Below are 22224 nucleotides of genomic sequence, written 5' to 3'. Positions count from 1 at the left end.
AACACACTGAGCCCCCATGGCTGGATGGACACCGAACACGACCACTGTGCGACCGCAGACGGCTTCATCCTTTCCACTGTGGTCAACCATCATCATTTAATACAACGCAATTAAAACTGACACATTTTTTTGGGCACATTTGTATTTTTATATTGCATCCGCAGATGAAGGACGGAGATCTGATCGAAGCAACCCCCAGAGCTCCCATTATTCTGAGCACCTAAACCTCAAAGCCCTTGACACAACCATCCTTTCAATATAGACATAGCCAAGAAAGATTTTTAAAAAATGCGGGAAAGATGATTATCCTCCCAACCATCAGGTGGCGCTGAAAGAATATTCCCCTGAAATTGCGTGGTGGCCTAATCTCCGGCAGGCATCGGCTGGGGAAGAAACACTCGGCGCAAAGCCCCGCTCCCCGGCCGGGGACCTGCACATACTCAATCCGCCATAAAATCTCTCCGAGCTGGGAGTCGGCAGGGAGGGAAAGGCGACCGTAAATAGACTCATCGGAGATATATTTTAACCAGCAGTAGAAATATGACCTTGTGGCTTTCCCAGACTTATTCTGTATTTGCTTTATTTATGCAATGATGGGTTTATACCCAGCACTTACAGTAAGTGATTATTTGGCAAGGGAGAGAAAGAGGGTTTTGGATATGCTTTATTTCTCCTCAATATGTAGGGCTCACATAAATAAGGCCGGGGATTTATTCTGTTCAGGTGACTGATGTGGCCATTTCTTCCCTCTGTCACCGCCGTAAAAACGTGCGCGGCGAACCTTTTTCCTATCTCTGGACTCTTAACAGTCGCGTACAAATTACAGGGATCTTACAAATCAATGGAAAACACAATTTAGAAGATTAACAAACAACAGAGGCCTATAGCGGAATGGAAACCTCCTGGGTTTATTATTTAAGTGGGTGCCTGGGTGCAGGAAGTGTAGTGCAGCTGAGGGGAAAAAGGACAGAGAGAGAGAGCCAGCAGAAGGGTTCAAATTACAGGCTAGCCAGGGGAGCATAGCCCCCCATAAGAGACTCAAGCTCCCCCAAATCAGACCTGAACCCCACCCCCCACCCACCAATAGCAATAACAGTGACTGCAAACCCCCGCACATTCACGTTGTCTGGATTCTCTGAACCGGGGTGAAACTTGCCGACCCAGGGTGGGCTGAGGGAACAGTTCTTGGTGGCCGTGGACCAGACCCGGGGGTTGAGTCCAGCTGGGCCAGTGGTCAGACACCTCATTTCAAAACAGTCCCATCAGCCCACACACTCTTGCCCACACACTCTTGCCCTGAGCAGACAAATAACTTCTGACCTGACTATTCAAAGCAGGCTCGAGGCCATGATTATAAAACTGCCCTCTCATTGTACTCTTCTTCTGAACTTTTTTTTTTTTGTTCTCATGAACAAAACTGTCAGTAATACAGTCTATAACACACTCTAATGTGCAAAGCACTTTCTCAGCACCTCCGAGTTTGACATAACAATTAAAGTAATATACTGTGATGACCGGAAACTGCTTTACAGATTCTCATTGGGAAATATTCCACATTAAGTAATTCCATTAGGGATTGAATCCTTCACTGAAGAAAGTGAAAAGCGTCAATTGGAATATTGTTTCCCTGGCACTCCCTCAAGACTAACAGGCCGGGGCTCTGAGCTCAGTCCATCTGCAGCGGGACCTATGGCATCTCACCAAGCACAATACGCTTAAAACTAATCGCCAGATCATTCACTTATGAATCATAGATAATCAATTACTTATCGTCGGTATTTCAGTTGATTATTTTCACTGGGTTCTGCTGTGATGTTGACACGCCAATAGACAAAGGACTCTGACATCTATTCCAGGGCTGAATTCAAATATTCAAATATTTTTCTATGCATTATTGAGCTTGTCAAGTGTATTGAAACCTATGAAAATACAGGATTCCCATAAAGTGCATCCGCTGCATTCTGCTCCTATTGGTTAGCTCGATTGCACCAGGCAAGATCAATTGAGCACAGAAAAGTATTTGAATCCAAAACAATTACGTATTTGACCCAGGCCCGATACATACCACAAGCATTAATGGAAGCAAGTAGTGAAATTGGCACAGTGAAGCGGAGAGGATGTAAAAACGCCCGTTTAAAACTGACCGTTCAGAATATTTTCATCTGAAGGAAGGTATTAAAAGAGTTTTTTCGCGGGACATAAATTAAGGCGGCGCCGATCACCCTTCAGAGCCGTTCATTAGCGGAACACCGATCCGCTTTCCCGTGTCGTTAGCTCCTCCGCTCTTCCGAGATTAATTCTGTCTTTTTACGGGAGGCGCGGGGGGTGGGGGGGGGTGCGAAAGGAGAACGGCGCAGAGACGTTAAAATGCACCGCCCGCGCGGCCGCCCGGAGGAAAAACGAGGCTCCCGGGCCAGACAAATCAGCGCTTTAACGGGGCCTGCGTCGCTACGACGGCGCGAGGCTACGCCGGGGCTGGATTTACGGCCGGGCGGAGAGAGAGCAGACGCGCGGTCGCCGGCCGGCGGATTAGACGGAGCGGAGCGGAGCGGTGGCGGCGTAGGCCGGACCCACAGCGCCGCGGGGGGGAGGACATCGGGAAACGTAACGCGCGGGGCGTAGAGCGCGGGCTGCGGAAGGAGGCGGGTGTCCAGGGGCTTGGGGGGGGGGTCCCTCTGCCTCTCGGCTTTAACTCGGAGCAGTAACGGAGCCCGCTTCTAACGCTCGAAACAAATCCTCGCTGTTTGTTTTACCGTGCCGTTATGATGGCGAGCCGCCCAGGCTTCCGGTCGGCTCTGACTGGAAGAGGAAACTGACGTGTCTTCCTCCTGACACGCACGACTGGGAAGTAACTCTGAGGTACGGTACGGCTGCCAACCGTACGCCCTGGGCACGGGGCTCACACAACTCGCCCTCACACACACCTGTAGTTCCCCGTATGTGTGCGTGAATGTCCTGTCACAAAAAGTGTAACCGCCCCCCACCCTGCCAATAGAACAACCCCTGCACCCCAACTCTGTAGCAGAAGGCTATATTCCAGGATGCAGATTGAGTGCACAACATTACTTGAGATTACAAATCTTGAGAATGTACATTTCCTGCTAATCTCACTTTTACCATCGCACGGATACGCACACCCGTGCGTTCTCCGTGACTACGTTCCACTGCACACCCGGACGGAATCACTTCCCGGGTAATGAGCGTGGCGCGAGTGTGTCCGTCGTCCGAGAACGGAAAAGAGACGGAGAGGAACGCTGGCGCCGTGCGAGTCGGAAGTCGGAGGCCCTCGGATTTGAGCCGGCGTTATTTCAATTTGAAGGCCTCTGCATTTGATTATCCACGCTCCAGCGGTTCTCCAAACCAACTTTTAATTTGATCTTCCCATGCGGCGGCATCAAGGGAGCTTAGAGCCGGGCGGAGGGGAGGGGAGAGAGAGGAGGGCGGCCGGCTATTCGCCAGGCGGAGGAGTAGCATGGGCTTATTTTATTGATATTGGCTGAGGCCGGCTCTCACCAGGGTAACATGCCAATTATAATGCTCAACTGCCGACTCGGTCAAAGACATCAGAGAGACCAGTAACCGCTGGGGAAGAGCGCGGCAAAAACTCAAACAGTCATAAATATATAGAGCAATTTCCATTTCAGAGCCGGAGCCCGAGACACCTGTGTCCACTGGGCTCCACTGTGACGGGAAAGCAATTTGGCCTCTAATATGAAAGAGAGCCTTTGAACAGAGCCTCAGGACGTACGGCACCCCGGGAGGGACAAAAAAAAAGGGCCCGCGATGTGTAGCTACAGAATAGCATTTTCCAAGGGATCACTGTGAAGTGTTTTTGTATTATTATTGTTATTATTGTTATTTTTTCCAAAAGACGTGTCTTGTTTGATGAACCCACGGGCGTCTTGACACTCCAGCGAATCAGATGTCCCTGGACCGGGGGGTGGGACGGGCCCGGCCTAATTGCGGTGGAAACAAACGCCGTGGCGTCCCAGGGCGAAGCCGCTCTCCTTTCTGTGTCTGTCGCTCCCTCCCTCCGCTCTCCCTGTCTCTTTCTCTTACTCTCTCCTCTTTTTCCGTGCGCGGAGAGGGACGAGGCCCTGACGGGAGAGACGCATTGTTGCTAAGCGCCCTCACTCCCGGCTCAGAGTCGTCCAATCAGGGACGCAATCAAGTTGTTTGTTTTCGCCGATTCGACCTCGTTATTCAATTAGAATTAGATGGCGGGGCAATTTTCCGCCGGCACGCGGGGGAGAGGAGACGGACCGGAGGGAATTAGCAGGTTCAGGGGGAGAAGAAGGAGAATTTACACTCAAACGCATGTGCAGATATATTTTTTTCCGTGCGCTGATTTCTCAGCACTTAGGGACCGGAGAATATATTACACGCAGGAGAGATTACCAGAATCAGCTTGACAGCCGGATGAAGACCTGCTAGCTCTTGCCGCACTTTCATTTCTGCTATATCTGAGTTGTGGTGATTGCTGTGTTCTGGCTATGTCAAGTCCTAACAATACATCATTGATTTCAACTACTAAGAAACATGAACTGAAAGGTACCGCCGCGGAATTAAATTTAATAAAAGCGTGAGAGCTTTGAATTTGGCTTCATTTGTCTGTATGTCTACTTGTCTGCATGAAACAAGTACAATAACAACATTTTATTATCCGCTGTTAGGGGTCCGCAATGCACACAATAATATTTAATATCCGTATCCGTACCTGAAGCATCGAAGTACAACTGAAACCTGCTCCGACTGGTTCTCACTATTGTGAGTAAGATGGTATCAACTTCTGCCAGGACTCAAGAGTCAACATCCGCCCTTTGACTTGAGTTGGATGGCTTAAAGTAACCAACTGCCATTCTTCTGACCTCATTAGGACTGGGGCATCAAGCCAGGAGCCACAGCCTCTAAGCCAGCGCATTCATGCGGCACTCAAATTTAGAACACGGAGAAGCGAAATACAGTAAGCATCACGCTGTTTGCCCCTCCATCTCTGAACCTACAGCAGATTTATGTAGGTTTTGCAGCACAGTGGCAAAATGGCCCGGTCTAACTCGATTGCCCTTTTGTAGCTTTTATCCATATTTTTATTTGCTGGTCTCTGCCTCTGTGCCAGAATGAGCATATGGAGCAATTAAGGAAGGAGCTGGTTTGATTCAGAAGACCCAGCAGTCACCCAGCAGTCTCTGCACGCTGCTGTCTCAGATCTCACACACTGCAGATCTGAGAGCACAACATAGCCCTGGATTCAGTCAAAAAGAACCGGAGAAGGAAACAAGCTGCTGGATCCCGAAAAGAACAACCCACACACACACACAGACACACACAGAGACACGCACAGATACACACAGAGACACACACAGACACACACACACACACACATACACACACAGAGACACACACAGCACACACACACACACACACACACACATACACACACAGAGACACATACAGCACACACACACACACACAGGGACACACACATACACACACAGAGACACACACATACACACACATACACACACAGCACACACACACACATACACACACAGAGACACACACAGCACACACACACACAGCTCACACACACACACAGGGACACACACATACGCACACAGAGACACACACATACACACACATACACACACAGCACACACACAGCACACACACACATACAGAGAGACGCACAGCACACACACACAGGGACACACACATACACACAGAGACACACACACAGCACACACACACACACATACACACACAGAGACACACACAGCACACACACACAGTGACACACACAGATACACACAGAGACACACACACACAGACACACACATACACACACAGAGACACACACACAGCTCACACACACAAGCTCGCAGACACACACACGCACAGCGCAAACACAGCATGTATACACGCACACATACAAACACATAAGTCTTTCTCTCAGAGTTCATTATCATGTTAGAGCAAAGGGCCTTTTTACCTTTCCTGGTTTTGTTGACAGGTTACTTCATCATGGTGGATTAATTTTGCATTAAATGGCTCCTTAATATAAAAGGCCTTTGAGGGTTTGAATGAGCCGAGGGAGAGGCAGCTTCCCACTGCTTTGGTTCATCCACGCACGGCAGGTTCACTCAGGCAAGCAACGGCCGGACTGCTGCAAATCATCGAGCTTCAAGACCGGTGACACAGAATTAATTAACGGGTGCCGACGCTAACGATCCTGAAAGGCCCCGCCTCCCACCCAGGCGGCTGTGCTGTAAGTGGCTTAATTAGTGTGGAATATGACAGCGACTGGATGCTATTAAACCAGGCCCCAGTCGGAGTCAGGAAGGCAGAGTCCCTCTCTCCGAGGGAGGTGTGGGGGCCAACGTGACTGCGCCAGGGACGTCACTCCTTGGCCGGTGGGGTGTCAGGATCCATCAAAACTGCAACCTGCTAGAACATTTTTGTAATTTTGTAATTTTTTTTTTACCCAGCCGTGTCAACGATCGCACAACGCGCGGCCGTTGCGAACGTCCTGCAGTAACGGGATCGCCATGGGAACCTCACGAGCGGAACGGTCACAGCCGGCGCGGGCGGATCCCCAACGGGACCGCGGTCGGTCGGACCGCGGTCGGTCGGACCGCGCGGCGTGACCGGCCCGGAGAGCCTGGGCGCCGGGGCCAGCCGGCAGAGCGGGCGGCGGCCTCCACGCGCCCCTGTTTCACACCCGCGTGTGCGGGCAGGTGAGCAGAGCTCCGGGTAAACACAAGCCTCGTTGCAGCGACGTGCCACGGTTTGCCAAGGACAAATGAAGATGATTTATTAGACGGTTTAAGGTCTTTATCGCAAACGGGCCGGTGGTGTGAATCTTTCCCCCGGCGCATAAAGACGGGGGGAGGGAGCGGGACGTGGGGCGGGTGACGGTGGCGGACGTTCGCAGTCGGAAGGAGGCGACACGCCCCGCTGCTGATGACACCGCGAAGGAACCGGTGCCGTGGTTTTTCCTCCGAAACGTCCGCACTACTCCGTTTCAGCGCCACTTTGAACAAAAGCTAAACGCTCAGTGAGCACTTTATTAGGTATTAGTCAGATTGAATTTTTCACACTTATTAAGTCTTCTGCTGCTGTAGCCTATCCACTTAGAGGTTTGATGCGTTGTGTGTTCAGAGATGCTCTTCTGCATACCACTGTTGTAATGTGTGGTTTATTTGCGTTACTGTCACCTTCCTGTCAGCTTTGACCAGTCTGGCCCTTCTCCTCTGACCTCTCTCATTAACAAGGCGTTTCTGTCCGCAGAACTGCTGCTGCTTTTCACACCCTTCTCTGCAAACGCCAGTTTGCGTGAAAATCCCAGGAAATCAGCAGTTTCTGAGATATTCAAACAACCCTGTCTGGCACCAACAATCATTCCGCAGTCACTTAGATCACATTGTTTCCCCATTCTGATGGTTGATGTGAACATTAACTGAAGCTCCTGACCCGTGTCTGCGTGATTTTATGCAGTGCACTGCTGCCGCACAATTGGCTGATTAGATAATGGCATGAATAAATAGGTGCTCAGTGAGAGTATTTCAGCTCAGTTATAGCAGATAGCTGTTCAGGCAGTGGGTCATCATTTAAAGACACACACTGACAAACGGATTTCAGAACCTGAAAAAAAAACCTGCCTCGGACAGATGCAGTAAACATCGATGAGCTACTCTTTATTCCCACGATTACGTCTACTTTCATCCATTGCAATGCCAGACATCAGCACTGTTGTTTCACAATCAGGGAGACGGACTCGGTGGCATAGAGAGTATCACTGTCGCCTCACAGCAAGAAGGTACTGACACTACATCCCAACCAAATTTCTGTGGGAAATTTACATCTACATGTCCGGTCTGCCAGGTCTGCCAGCTCTGGTCACCTTATGGTTCCCTCACTACGAGCACCTGGCGGTCGAGCTGCACGTTCACGCCTTTCTGTTCTGGTTCCTCAGTGGTGGAATGACTTGCCTACCACTGTCAGGACAGCTGAATCCCTCCCCCTATTTCAACGCAGACTAAAGACACACCTTTTCAAACTGTACCTTAGTCCTCCCTCCTGATCCCCCCCCTCCCCCCTTTCTGATATCCCTCTTGTCTAAAAATTGCACTTACGATGACTGTATTTTTTGTTTAGAACAGCACTTCATATGTATTTTACTAGTTACGGATGTGATGCTTTAACTTGTGGAAGAACCTATGCACTTGTAAATTGCTTTGGATTAAAAGCGTCTGCCAAATGACTAAAATGTAAATGTACTGTCCGCGTGGGTGCCTGCTAGTTTCCTTCAAGTCTGTAGACATGCAGTTGGCTAACTGGAGTGTACACTCCATTGGTATGCATGTGTGAATGGCGTGTAGGCCCTGCGTTAGATCCATGGTGTATTCCTGCCTCTCACCTAATGCATGCTGGGATAGCATCCTCCCCCACCCACTACCAGGAATATAAAATGGATGGCTGGAACAGGCTAAAAGCCGTTTTTAATGCTGTATTTTCTGGGTATTTCATTAGCATTTCTGCCTTTGCAGTCAGACACTTCACACCTCTTTTCATAGGAATGCTATTAAAACTTTAAACTGAGTGAAAAAAAACTATAAAAATGAGTCAGTTAGCTTTTGTATACTTCTGCCACTGGATGAATGTTGTTAGGGAGAAATGTGCACTTTCTCATTCAGGGGCCAATTGCTGCTCTGGACTCTTGGGCCAATGAGGAGACTGAGTCCTCACCATGGAGACGCCATGGTAACCATGGCCACTTAACTCAACGCCCTGCATCCAGACCCCAATGCCATTCCAGTTTCCTAATTCCTAAATACAGGACAACGGATGCATGATGGGATGACATTGGCTCAGGAGGTAAGAGCAGTCGTCTGGCAGTCGGAGGGTTGCCAGTTCAATCTTGCCCTGGGTGTTTCAAACTAATTGCTCCCAGTGAGCTGGTTGGTGCCTTGCATGGCAGCTACTTGCCGTTGCTGAGTGTGCGTGTATGAATGGGTGAATGAGAAGCATCAATTGTACAGTGCTTTGGCTAAAGGCGCTATATAAATGCAGACTATTTACAGTTACAGTTGCAGGGCTTTACAGTAGAGGGCTGGTTATAGCTTCACTTGACTGAAAAACTATTCAAGCAGGGTAAAGATGTTATTTTTTAATGCTCATATTAGACAGTCATGAGCTTTAGGCTATGATTATACATGATACAAGTAAATGCGCTTTCCCCATGACCTGAAGCACACAAGCAAAGCTTATCTCATGGCCAACTCACAGATTTAGGTCGCTACCCTTGTATTGTGCAGTAATCATGGACGTGTTGTGAAATGGCAGCATCCATGTTCACTGTTGTCTTTCCATAAATGTGCATAAACAACAAAATAAATATATTGCAAAACCTAGAGTATATATCACATATAGTATGTTTGTACACATATCATTATAAAATATTTGCATAAAATTACACTGTTCCAAATTTTTTATCAAGATATGTATTTTAGGTCTCATACTTTACAGTAGACAAAGCAGAGTTTGAAAAAGCAGTTTCAGAAAGTAAAAGACCTGCCCAGCATTTGCTAACTAGCACATTTCTTCACCCAGGAGGTAGAACTAATCAGTGAAATGAGTTCATGAGTGGGAGAAACACATGGCAGGACTTTTACTTTCTGACCCCTGGACTTTCCACTTGTCTGATGTACCTTCATTTTACAGCGGTGTAAGCTAACGGGAATAATCGGGCCGTACCTGTCCGGGGCTCGCACTCTCACACAGGTAGGTCTCGTACTCGATGGCAAAGACTGGCGCGTTGTCGTTGATGTCCATCACCGTGATGAGGGCGATTCCCTTTCCGACTTGGGTCGGGTCCTCTGTAACGAAACAGAAGTGGGTGAGACGCATGCAGCTAACCTCAATTCCACAAAGCCATCCTCAGCCGATTGACCAGTCAATCACAGTGCGGCTTTCTACGCAGTGCGTATGACTCCGGCATATGAGTGCCAACCAAGAGATGACATTGCAAAAAATGAGAAGACACAACTTCTCATTTCAGATGTATTGCACTGTTTTGAACGGAAAACCGGCATCAAGTACGTTCCTCCAAAAATAAGCATGTAGGGAACCGCGAGTTCAACGGCATGCGCACCGCGGTAAAACTAAAACAAAAAGTTCTCATGGTTTATTCTGAAACCAGAACGGGTCTGCAGAGGTAGCCGTCTTTCTCGCTGCGCCAAGGGCAGTCCGGGAATTAAAGTGCCGTTAAGACAGACACTGAGGGCCTCTGTTTGTTCGGTGCCTCCGATTGCCTGCACTGATCATGTTTGTGTTCAACTAACTCATTTCCTGAGTCTCCTCAGCGCGGGGGGAGGGGGGGTCACAAACCCGGGCGTTTTTTTTTCTTCCCCCGTTCAAAAACTCAAAAGCTCCTCCTCCTGTTTTATTTATGCGGGGGTCTGAAGTTTCGGCCGGGCAGACTGATCGCACGCTTGTAAACGAGACTTTTTTTTCTTTAATTCCGCGTGTTTATTTTGAAGGAAGGGGCCCCTCAGGAGGGCTGTGGCGATGGAGGAGATGGCTGCTCGGCCGCGATTGATGCCAGCCCATCAGATGCGCTCTCATCAGCTTCCCCCGTCGGTTTTGACTGCTGTCAACAGCAGGCCATCTGGAGAAGGAGTGAGAGATCTGTCTCTTCTTTCAGCCTCACAAGCAGATGCAAGTGGGGTTTCCAGGCTGTCCATACGCTGACTTAATTACACAACAGCTATAGATTTGGCAGATCCTTATCGCCATCATGGATGCACCAAAACACTCTCAGAACGCTATTACATACTATGTTATTGGTGCCAAGTATAGTTTCTTTTAATTATTTTAAGTGTTCCACAGTGGAGGGGAACCCATCGTTGTCAAAGGATGTTTCATTTAGGAGGTTGAGTCTGTGCCTCTGACTGGTGGTTGAAGAGCTTTTAAAAAAGGTAATATGTCAACATACACTCAGTAAGCACTTTATGGGGTATTTATTTGATTTGTTTTTTTTAATTATTAAGTCATCTGTTGCTGTAGCCTATCCACTTCGAGTTCTGCTGCTGTAGTCTCTCTACTCACAGGATTTATCTTGTTTTGTTTTTCACACCTCTCTCTGCAAACTAGTCTCTTGTACTCCTGACCCGTATCTGCACGATGTTATGCATTGCACTGCTGCCACACGATTGGCTGAATCGCATGAATAAGTAGGTGTACATGTGTACATGTGTTCAGTGAGTGTATGGTCAAATGCATGCAAAACATACAACAAAATACACAGCCCATATTTCAAAATATATTTTCTGTTTCCAGAAAGAAGATATAATCACAGGAAAAAAAAAAACCTCTAGTTCACGACTAGCTGATTTTCATGTGTCGTTTTGTCTGCCCTGGAAGCACTGTGTTACAGGTCTGGTGCTCATCTAGCCCCGCAGAGCTAACATTAGCTAACTGACCGGAGGGGACAAATATGGCGGCATTTCCTCTTCGGCGGGGCCTGTGTATTGATCCAGGCTGTTCTTCAGCGGCCGTCTGTTCGGCGAACAGCTACCACAGCACCCTCCATCGGCCGTGCGGGTACCGAAGGAAGCGCCGCAGCAAACGCGAAGCGTTCTCACAACGTTACGCGAGCGTTCTGTCAGCGTTGCGACATGGCCGCGGTGTTGGGAGAAAGTTTCTTTGCGCTAGCCGGGCTAGCAGCTGTGGGACAGGCGGCGCTAATCTGCCTCCCTCCCCCCCTCCCTCCCCCCCCCCCCCCCCCCCCCCCCCGGTGTGGGGCGCGGGCCTCGCAGTTTAAGCACAAACGCGTCCAGACGGCAGGGAAGAAGAAGAAGAAGAAAAGATAAATACACGCTGGCGATTACAGGCAGCCGAAATGAAAAAAAAGGCAAATACGCGCGCGGGTTTCTCCTCTCTGCCGCTGCTGGAAATAGACTGCGCACATCTGGCAGATATTTCACACACCTGCTGTTGATTTACCAGAGTGAAGGGGTGAGAGGAGGAGGAGGAGGAGGAGGAGGAGGAGGAAGATGAGACATGCAGCAGTTAATTAGACCTCTCTCTCTCCCTCTCGCTCTCTCTCTGCCTCTGTCTTCAACAGGTTGTTAGAGACAGAGGCTCAGGAGCATTGGCCCCTCTCTCTCTCCCCTCTCTCCCCCCCTCTCTCTCTTCTCTCTCCCTGTCACCCTCTCTCTCTTCTCTGTCTTCAGCAGGTTGTTAGAGACAGAGGCTCAGGAGCATTGCCCCCTCTCTCTCTCCCCCCCCTCTCTCTCTTCTCTCTCCCTGTCTCCCTCTCTCTCTTCTCTCTCCCTGTCTCCCTCTCTCTCTTCTCTCTGTCTTCAGCAGGTTGTTACGAGACAGAGGCTCATGACTGCCGTCTCTCTCTCCCTGTCTCTCCCTCTCTCTGTCTCTCTCTCTTCTCTCTCTCTCTATCTCTCCCCCTCTCTCTCTCTCTCTCTCTCTCTCTATCTCTCCCTCTCTATCTCTCCCTCTCTATCTCTCTTCTCTCTCCCTGTCTCCCTCTCTCTCTTCTCTCTGTCTTCAGCAGGTTGTTACGAGACAGAGGCTCATGACTGCCGTCTCTCCCTTTCTCTCTCTCTGTCTCGCTCTCTTCTCTCTCTCTATCTCTCCCTTTCTATCTCTCCCCCTCTCTCTCTCTCTCTCTCCCTCTCTCTGTCTCTCTCTTCTCTCTCTCTCTCTCTATCTCTCCCCCTCTCTCTCTCTCTCTCCCTCTCTATCTCTCCCTCTCTCTCTCTGTGACAGCGACACAGTCACTTAATGACCCCACAGAGCACGAGGCGTTATTTACAGCAGCCTTCATCGTGACACAGGTCTGGCCTCGTTCCTTTCTTTCCGCTGGTTTCCTTTCTGAACCCGTGACCCGATGCCGCGGACCTGTCGTCGCCACGGCGCTGTATGACTCACAGGCCGCCGCAGGAAGTAAATGAGTGACGACTTTAAACACAAAGAAGTCTTCGACAGCCGCGGATACTGGAGAAAACCGGTGAATGTGTGAAAGACTGTCTGGTGGACACAATGTCCCACTAAATGCTTACAGCTGAGACAGATGTTATTTCTTTCCCTGACAACAACTAGTACAAATTACACTTAAGTACATCATGTTTATTTATTATGTATATTTTTATGTAATTAAAAAATCTTTTTTTCTTCTTTTTTTTGCCCAAGATAAATACATACAATGTATGAACTACTTCTGAACTTTGTATCATACATTTTACTTTAAACCATGATCACCATTTATTTATGGAAAGTCAAGTGTAATTGAACTACCAGAGATTTAGTTTGGTTAAAGCAGACTTATTAAGGCATACTTTTATCTATATATTATTGTGGCTACACCGGGATTAGAACCACCGACCTTGCGTGTCCCAGTCATTTACCTTAACCACTACGCTACAGGCCGCCCCTAAAACGCAACGCAATGTAATGGCTTGTTACATTACATTACATTACATTAATGGCATTTGGCAGACGCTCTTATCCAGAGCGACGTACAACAAAGTGCATACCCATAACCAGGGATAAGTGCGCTGAAAGACCCTAGAGGGAAGTACGATTTCAACTGCAGCGTACCGCAGTACTGTATGAGGTGTATCATAGCGAGTCTGTATTAGCATGACGGGGGAGGCAATGCGCTAAGGAGAGCTTCGGATCAAGGACATCATCAAAGGACATAAGATCTACAAAGAGCTGGGCAAACTTTTTAAGCGATTTTTCTTTACTTCGCCACACCTCGAATCAAACGCCGGCCTCTTCGATTCACTTTCCCTATCTGCGCTGCTCCGGTCTCATTACCCCGGCGTAGACGTGTTCGTGATGTTTCACTGGCGGAGGCTCCAGACGCCCCGCTTCGGTGTCCTAGCGGGCTCTGCTCTCTCAAAAGATAAATAGGAGAAGACATTTCAATCTTCTCTGCCACGCCGTATTCCACGGTGCCAGGGCGCCGCGTCACAATGATCTATAGAGCCGGGGAGCACGCTAGCGCCAGGAGAACGTGCTAGCGCGACGGCGAGTCGGAAAAAAAACTATCCCGGGGCGGACTGTCTCAGCCCTGTTCATTTTGGAGATCGCCGTGGTGACGGTCCCGGGAGCACCCACGTCTAGAGAGCGAGGGGGAAGGGTCGAAATCGCCCCACGAGCTCGAACACACTCCCCTGGTCAATGGACAACCGGTCAACCCTGCCAAAGAACACCCGTGATGAGATGGGTGAAGATACGAACACGTGAGTTCCCCTGAGTACAATATGAAATATCAATCCTACTAAATCAACTAATACAAAATATGCTACAGCCACTCATGTGCTGGGGACTGAATGTTTTTATCATGTAACAGAACACCTAATTCTGTCTGCCAAAACACTTTGTCAGGGATTATTCTATATGCGCATCCAACGATAACACCTTTTTTCATCTGAAGCTACAGGATGTACCGTACATTTTACAAAAAAAGCCCACTTAGGTCCAAGAGTGAAGGCCTCAGTTTGTCATTCCTTTGATTACTACACTCGGCTGTTTCCTGAGCTTTCACGCGGGATTCAGGTACTCTTCATTCCTCCCTCCTCCTCAAGAGCGCTCTCCAGTCTGGAGAGGAGGAGAATCTGACCACAGGAGCCGTGATGTCACAGACCGAGTTCAGCGGCAGCCAATGTGTGCACGTCTGCGAGTCACATGACTCAGACCATCTCTGGAAATGGAGTCAGCGGCGTCAGGGCAGCGGAATGAAGACGTCACCACGGACAGTTCAAGTGGGAGGGGGTGGGGGCTGTGTGGCTGTGCTCCAGCCGGTGACAGCTGAACGATGTTGGTGGGCAGAGTCTCACAGTGTCTGTGTGTGTGTGTGTGTGTGTGTGTGTATGTGCACACATGGATGTGGGTGGTGTGTGTGAGTGGTTGGGTGAGTGTGTGTGTGTATGTGCACGCGGGTGTGGGTGTGTGTGAGTGGGTGGTTGGGTAAGTGTGTGTGTCTGTGTGTGTGTATGTGTGCGTGTGGGTGGTTGGCTGAGTGTGTGTGTGTGCATGCGTGAATGTGCGCGATTGTGTGTGTGTGTGTGTATGTATGCGTGGGAGGTTGGGTGAGTGTGTGTGGGTGGTTGGGTAAGTGTGTGTGTCTGTGCGTGTGTATGTGTGCGTGTGGGTGGTTGGGTGAGTGCGTGTGTGTGTGTGCATGCGTGAATGTGCGCGATTGTGTGTGTGTGTATGTATGCGTGGGAGGTTGGGCGAGTGTGTTTGTGTGTGCATGCGTGCATGTGTGTGCAGTTGTGTGTGTGTGTATGTGTGCGTGGGAGGTTGGGTGAGTGTGTGTGGGTGGTTGGGTAAGTGTGTGTGTCTGTGTGTGTGTATGTGTGCGTGTGGGTGGTTGGGTGAGTGTGTGTGTGTGTATGTATGCGTGGGAGGTTGGGTGAGTGTGTTTGTGTGTGCATGCGTGCATGTGTGTGCAGTTGTGTGTGTGTGTGTGTGTGTGTGTATGTGTGCGTGGGAGGTTGGGTGAGTGTGTTTGTGTGTGCAGTTGTGTGTGTGTGTGTGTGTGTGTGTGTGTGTGTGTGTGTGTGTGTATGGGTGTAATCTATTACTCACGGCTCTCCAGGGCGAGGATGGTGATGTTGTGCACTGCGTTGACCTCTCTGTCCAGCTGCTTGGCGGTGCTGATGACCCCCGTCATGGCATCGATGTTGAAGAAGCGCTCCAGGTCTGTGTTGCGGTCTATAGAGTACCTGGACACAAGGGGGCTGTGTTTCAGAGAGGGGAAGGCTGACCGCTGTTCCTGTACAGCTAACGGCAATGTCCGATGCCACTGTGTTGCCATGGAAAACTATCTTTCTGGTACAAAACAATCACTAAAATTCAGTATGCAAATTCCATTGTTAGTTATTTATAACATTACCTATTTGGCCAAACATGAATATGCCTTTACAACCACATTCTATGGATTTCCAGTATATATCAGGCAATGTAATCTTAACCCTGTGTCATAATTCACCTCACAGGTACATTTGCACCAGGTTCCTATACAGGAGCATCACTGTAATCACTGTATGGAAATTTCACACGAGAAAAAAATTATAAATAGAAATAATTTAAAAAAATAGCATAAACAGCAGCTTTTGTTTGAACATTTCTGAAACCTGCTACAGAAGTTTCCTTTTTCCTGATTAATTAGGTCCACATGATGAGACGCCAGTGCACTGAGGTGCCCTGTCACTGGATTCACAGGTACCCGCACCTGTCCAATTAGCCCTGGAGCTCCCTGCTGTCAGTGCCACTTTAAACAGCTGACAAAACCTGGCGTAGTCTGCGCACAGGCAACGCGCGGCAACACAAATCACAGACGCACCGCATTCATAATGTTCAAGAAATGTGCTTCACCGAAAAACAAACATTTTATGATCCTCAATTTCCGATTCTCTGAATCATAAACGAACGCATACTAACCAACAAAATGCCATCTCCCTTTGACTGCCCTGCTAATCCCTGCTATGGAATGATCCCTTCTTGTTAAACAAAGATGACATTTACGCCTAGCAAATGCTAGCCTGACACACACCATGCATTCATGCACAAACACACACACCCACACACACACACACACACACACACACACACAGCATTTCTTTCACACCAGGGGGAATACATGATAACATCCTTCCTACTTTAAAAGCCAAATCCTGCTGCCCTTTCATGGATATTGTTTTTCAATGTAAGCCGTATTCTATGACTAAATACAGTACATGCTGCTCATCAGCTTTTCCGTGCTCGACTGATCTCGCCTGGCGCAACCAAGCCAACCAGGAGGGCCCGAAGGTGGGGTTTTCACTTTTCGAGAGTCAAATACACCAGACAGGCTCAGTAAAGCATAGAAAAGTATTTGAATCCAAACAGTTATGTATTTGACCCAGGTCTGTTTTCTCCTTTGGAGGAGAAGGCGAGGTAAAATACCATCTTGTTTCACATCAATCCCAAAGACAAGAGGGCTTTAGGGAATCCTGCATTGGCTCTGCCTCAGCAGGGATGAAAGAAAATGGAGGCGATTTCGTTTTTTTTTCTCTTAAGGCCAAGCAGGGAGAATGCCAAACATTTTGTATATGCGGGGGATTCGCACCACAGTCATTGTGCTTTTCAATTGATTGAATTATTGAATTACGTTCCCATGATGAAGTGTATATATTCTGTCCATTTGTTTATTTATCCAAGCATAGTTTTTCAAAGAGTTAACGCTACATCCACACCACACAACACGCCAATCCCGGGGCCCCGTAGAGAGCACTTCAAATTCACCAAGTCCCCCACACTGGGCCGCCCAGTCGGGAAAACAACCACACATCTCCAGATCAATTTCGCAAACTCACAGACCAATGTGAGCGAAGACAATCCCCGATGTGTTGTATCAATGGTTGGCATTTATATAGTGCCTTTATCCAAAGCGCTGTACAATTGATTACTTCTCATTCTTACACGCACTCACACGCCAACGGCGATCGGCTGCCATGCAAGGCACCGACCGGCTCGTCAGGAGCATTCGGGGGTTAGGTGTCTTGCTCAGGGGCACTTCGAAGGGTGGGATCGAACGGGCGACCCTTCGACCGGCAGACAGCCGCTCTTACCGCCCGAGCCGACGTCGCCCCGCGTTGTAGAGCGTAGAGCAGCAGGCTACACCCGGCCCGGCCCCCCCCTCCCCCCTTACCTGATGGTGTTGCCGGTGGAGTCGGGGTCGTGGGCGGAGACCGTGCCGATGACGGTGCCCACCTTGGCGGCCTCGGACACCGCCATCCGGCTGAGGGGGGAGGAGAAGACGGGCGGCTCCTCCACGTCCTCCACGGTCAGGCGCACGGTCGCCGTGTCCGAGAAGGGCCCCGCGCTCAGGAAGCGCGTGTCGATGTTCCGGTTCGTGGCCTCGATGCGGAGCGTGTAGCTGGACTTGGTCTCGTAGTCCAGCCCCTGCGGAGGAAACGCGGAGGCCCGAGGAGTCAGACGCGGGAGGCGAAGCCAGGAGGAACTCGGACAGAGCCGACTCAAAAGGGCTCCCCTCCCACACGCACACACGCACACGCACGCACACGCACACAGGCCACACAGACCGTCTGCGACCTTGTAAAGTTCCCACATCTGAAATGAAAAGGTAAACATACCTTTCCGCCGCAAATTTGCTATTAACTTACACTGCAACGCTAAAGCAAAACATTGATTGGAGCAGAGAAAAGAAACTAAGAAATATTCCATTTCCAGCAGGTTTGCGAAGATTTTCCCTTGCAATATGTATGAATGTCTTTATTGTACAGAAAAATGCTCTCCTTTAAATAAAAGCTGACAGTCACTTCCACAACCTGATAAATGAGTAATTGCTTTGGAATCTGGGCATTTCAATTTTGCAGGTACCTAACAAATAAGAGCACGGAGACATGGCTTCCAGCCCCTCAACAATTAATTATGGCAACTTCATTTACTGTCCTCAGCCGCAAAAACCAAGATAGGCTAAAAGAGTCAACGGCTTTGGCAGCCATTCAAAGATGGAGGCCATAGATGTTGGAGATGTGGTTCCATTAATTAACCTTGTTTATTTCTATGGGGATGATTAATGTGCAAGCTGTGTGATCCGGAGAGATGCTTTTCATCACTTTAACACCTCCAGAAATACACACACAGGGGGAGTGCTGCTACAGAGATACACTCTCTGCATACAGAAAATCTCATTTTCTATTTTCACTTCTTTTCGCATTATGCATTGTACGCGCATGTGTGGCAGATTGCTTTTTCTACAATAATGTACTGATGCATTGTACACAGAAAATAATTCACTCCCGATGGAGATCTTGTTTCTCAGATGAAACATTCAGTAAGTGTAGGGTTTGAGAAACAGTTATTCGAATTAAAAAAAAAGAAAAAAAAAAGATGTTTTTTTATTTTTATTTAATTAAAGAATGGAATTTATATTCACTATAAGTGGTACTCAAAAGTAGCACAGTAGCAGCCCTCATAGATGATGCAGGCCACAATATCTGTAAATATATTGATATTGCTTGAGAGGGCTTACAGCCAAGCAGGGTAAGGGATGGATGATACATCCACACATCCACAAGACATGATGTGTCTTCAACTGCAAAACTGCCTACCTGGTCACAATGCACAACAACGCTGTCTCAACCGTGCAGTTATTTAACACATTTCAAACTGAGGCATTATGGGTGTACTTGTATGCGATATCTTAAGAACCGTTCATCTCCTGAGGTTGTAAACTAGCAGCCCTACCTGCACAACAACGCTGTCTGAACCACGCGGTTATTTAACACATTCGGGTGCATGCGATATCTTAAGAACCGTTCCCCTCCCGAGGTTTTTAAACCAGCGCCCCGCGGGTCCCGGTCCCGGGGAGGTGACGGGGCGGGTACCTTCTGCAGAGTTATGACTCCCTCCTGCGTGTCTTTGTCGGGGGTGACTCGGAACGCCCCCAGGCCGTCCCCGTCGATAATTCGGAACTCCATCTCGGCGTTGGCTCCCACGTCGGGGTCCGCCGCCTTTATCTTGGCGACCGCGGAGGCCAGCGGCAGGGATTCCGGAACGCTGAACTGATAGGATTCTGCCCGGGCCCCAAACACAAGTTATTGATGAGACCGTGTTCTCAATCTTATCGCCCGCCCGCTAAACCTCCCCCCCCCCCCCCCGGCCCGCGGATTAAGCCGGGCCGCAGCTGAGGGGTGATTGCGAAATGTCCCGAAATGTCACCGGGAGGAGCGGCGAGACTCGGTGCGCTGGGAGCGCTTTCAACTGGGCAATACAGACGCCTATCTGTCATCGGCCCACTGGTGCACAATGTGTCACACCCACACAGCCACAAAATGACCTGTGACACAGGGAGGGGTGTTTTTATACCACCATTCCACACACAGGCACACATGCACACACATGCACACACACATGCACACACAAATGCGCACACGCCCACACACACAGACACAGACACGCACACACGCGCACACACACATGCACACACAAATGCGCACACGCACACACACACACAGATACACAGATATACACACACACACACACACACACACACACACACACATGCACACACAAACGCGCACACACACACACACACACACAGACACGCACACACAAATGCGCACACGCACACACACACACAGACACGCACACACGTGCACACACACAGATATACACACACACACACACACACACATGCACACACAAACGCGCACACACACACACACACACAGACACGCACACACGCGCACACACACACACGCACAGATATACACACACACACACACACACACACACGCACACACACAGATATACACACACACAGACACGCACACACAGACACGCGCGTGCACGCACACACACAGACACGCACAGACAAGCACACACACACACGCGCACACACACACACGCGCACACACGCATGCACACCCACACACACGCGCGCACACACACACACACACAGATATACACACACACACACACACACACACACAGATATACACACACACTCGCACACACACACAGACACGCACACACACACACGCGCGTGCACGCACACACACAGACAGACACGCACAGACAAGCACACACACACACGTGCACACACCCACGCGCGCACACACGCACGCACACCCACACACACGCACACACACACAGATATACACAAGTACTCTTGCACTTCATGTTTGTTAATTGCAGTGCTCGCATAAACAACTAAACCCAAGACTAATTTCATCATCTTTCACACCGAAATGAAGAAACAAAATTATGATATGACTCTTACTAAATAATTAAAAAGACCTGACGAGAATGGATTGCCGGAGGGAGGGGTTTTCATTTGAGCCAATAACAGCGCTCCTGCTGATGGGTCAGTAAATGCACAGTAACAGCCTGTCAGTAAAGTACTGCATGCTCAGACGCAGGGGCATTTTGCAGCAACATAACGGAGACGTGTGCTGAATGCACATTACACAATGCAAAGTTACGTTACCGCACATCAACTTCAGTAGGGTTAAGCCAGCGGAAATCTAAACAGTAAGCTGCAGAGAACGTTGAGCTAATCAACTGGGAGCTTGTCTTCTCCCTGCACCTGCCATTTTGTGGTGGATATACCGGCCAATTCCAAAATGGCCACTAATGCCACAACCACCCAAGGCAAAACCCATCAGTGTAGTCCTAAGACAGGCATAGCAAGTAGCAAACACAAAAGCACGTTAGCATGTTTAAAAGTTGCTTGCCTTCTGCTCCATTGCTGTGCGTCACAAATAACTGCTAAAGTTATATTAATGCGTTGTCTGATTGTCTCCAATCTGTCAGCTCTTTCCCTTTAGGGTTGGGCCAGCTATGGCACCTTAAAAGCATGTTTCCCCACGGCCATAGCAGCGACAGAAATCCTCCAGTGCACTGGGCAGCACTGGGCAGTACAGTTTTAATCCTTCAAGGTTTGAGAGCACAGATATAAAGATTCAAATGATCTCAACGGCTCTCTAACATTCTTACGCTGATCTAAATCACGATCACCACCGGCGATTGAAAGCATTCTTTCCGGAGCACTGATTTTGGCAAAGCCTTTTCCTGCTCACCCACTCTTTAAACTTTTTTCACCCAAATACTTTTTAATGGCGTGACCCAAATGAGAAATTTACTGCCTTTCGGGGACCGTTCCAACACACATACTAGCCAAGCCAGGACCTCATCTCAAACACTCTCGGGACCCACTTTGTGCCCTGGCTCACAGTTTTAGAAACAGTGCTTTAAATGATGGGCAGAAGCCAGGAACAGTTGCACTCTCAAATTTGCAAAAGTCCAGCCTACAGCAATAACTGAAGATAAAACATTTTCAAATAAACTGACCTGACTAAACTTGACCACTTCAGACCAGCTCCCAGCTCAACATGGTTTAGCTGGTTGACCAGTTCATACCAGCCCTCAGCTTGACATGGTTTTACCAGCTCAAGCTATGTTTTGGTCCACATAGCTGGTTAAGCCAGGTACCAGTGCAGACAGGCAACCACCACTATCTAGTTGACCCAGCTAGACCAGCTTTATAACCAGCTTGGCCATGCTGATTGACCAGCACATACCCAACTAGACCAGTTTATCACCGGCTCAATTTTCAAGCTTGTCAGACACTGGCAATAGCAGGATTCTACAGCAGGGGGGGTGTATGTCAATATCGGATGGGCA

At 49.0% G+C, this 22224-nt stretch overlaps 1 protein-coding gene across 1 annotated transcript in view; it reads right to left on the bottom strand.

Annotated features, from left to right (window-relative positions):
• Nucleotides 1–22224, bottom strand: part of LOC133136450 (cadherin-7-like) — a 58683-nt gene that overhangs the window by 20985 nt on the left and 15474 nt on the right. The window contains exons 3-6 of the mRNA XM_061253932.1: nt 19425–19612; nt 17723–17976; nt 15619–15755; nt 9754–9875 (exon numbers count right to left, since the gene is read on the bottom strand). Coding sequence (XP_061109916.1) covers nt 9754–9875; nt 15619–15755; nt 17723–17976; nt 19425–19612 — 701 coding nt within the window. The remainder of the gene's footprint in view (nt 1–9753; nt 9876–15618; nt 15756–17722; nt 17977–19424; nt 19613–22224) is intronic.

This window comes from Conger conger, chromosome 9, assembly GCF_963514075.1.
Source record: "Conger conger chromosome 9, fConCon1.1, whole genome shotgun sequence".
Taxonomy (NCBI): domain Eukaryota; kingdom Metazoa; phylum Chordata; class Actinopteri; order Anguilliformes; family Congridae; genus Conger; species Conger conger.
Note: the sequence above shows the minus strand (reverse complement) of the source record. Positions and strands in the feature narration are given on the sequence as shown.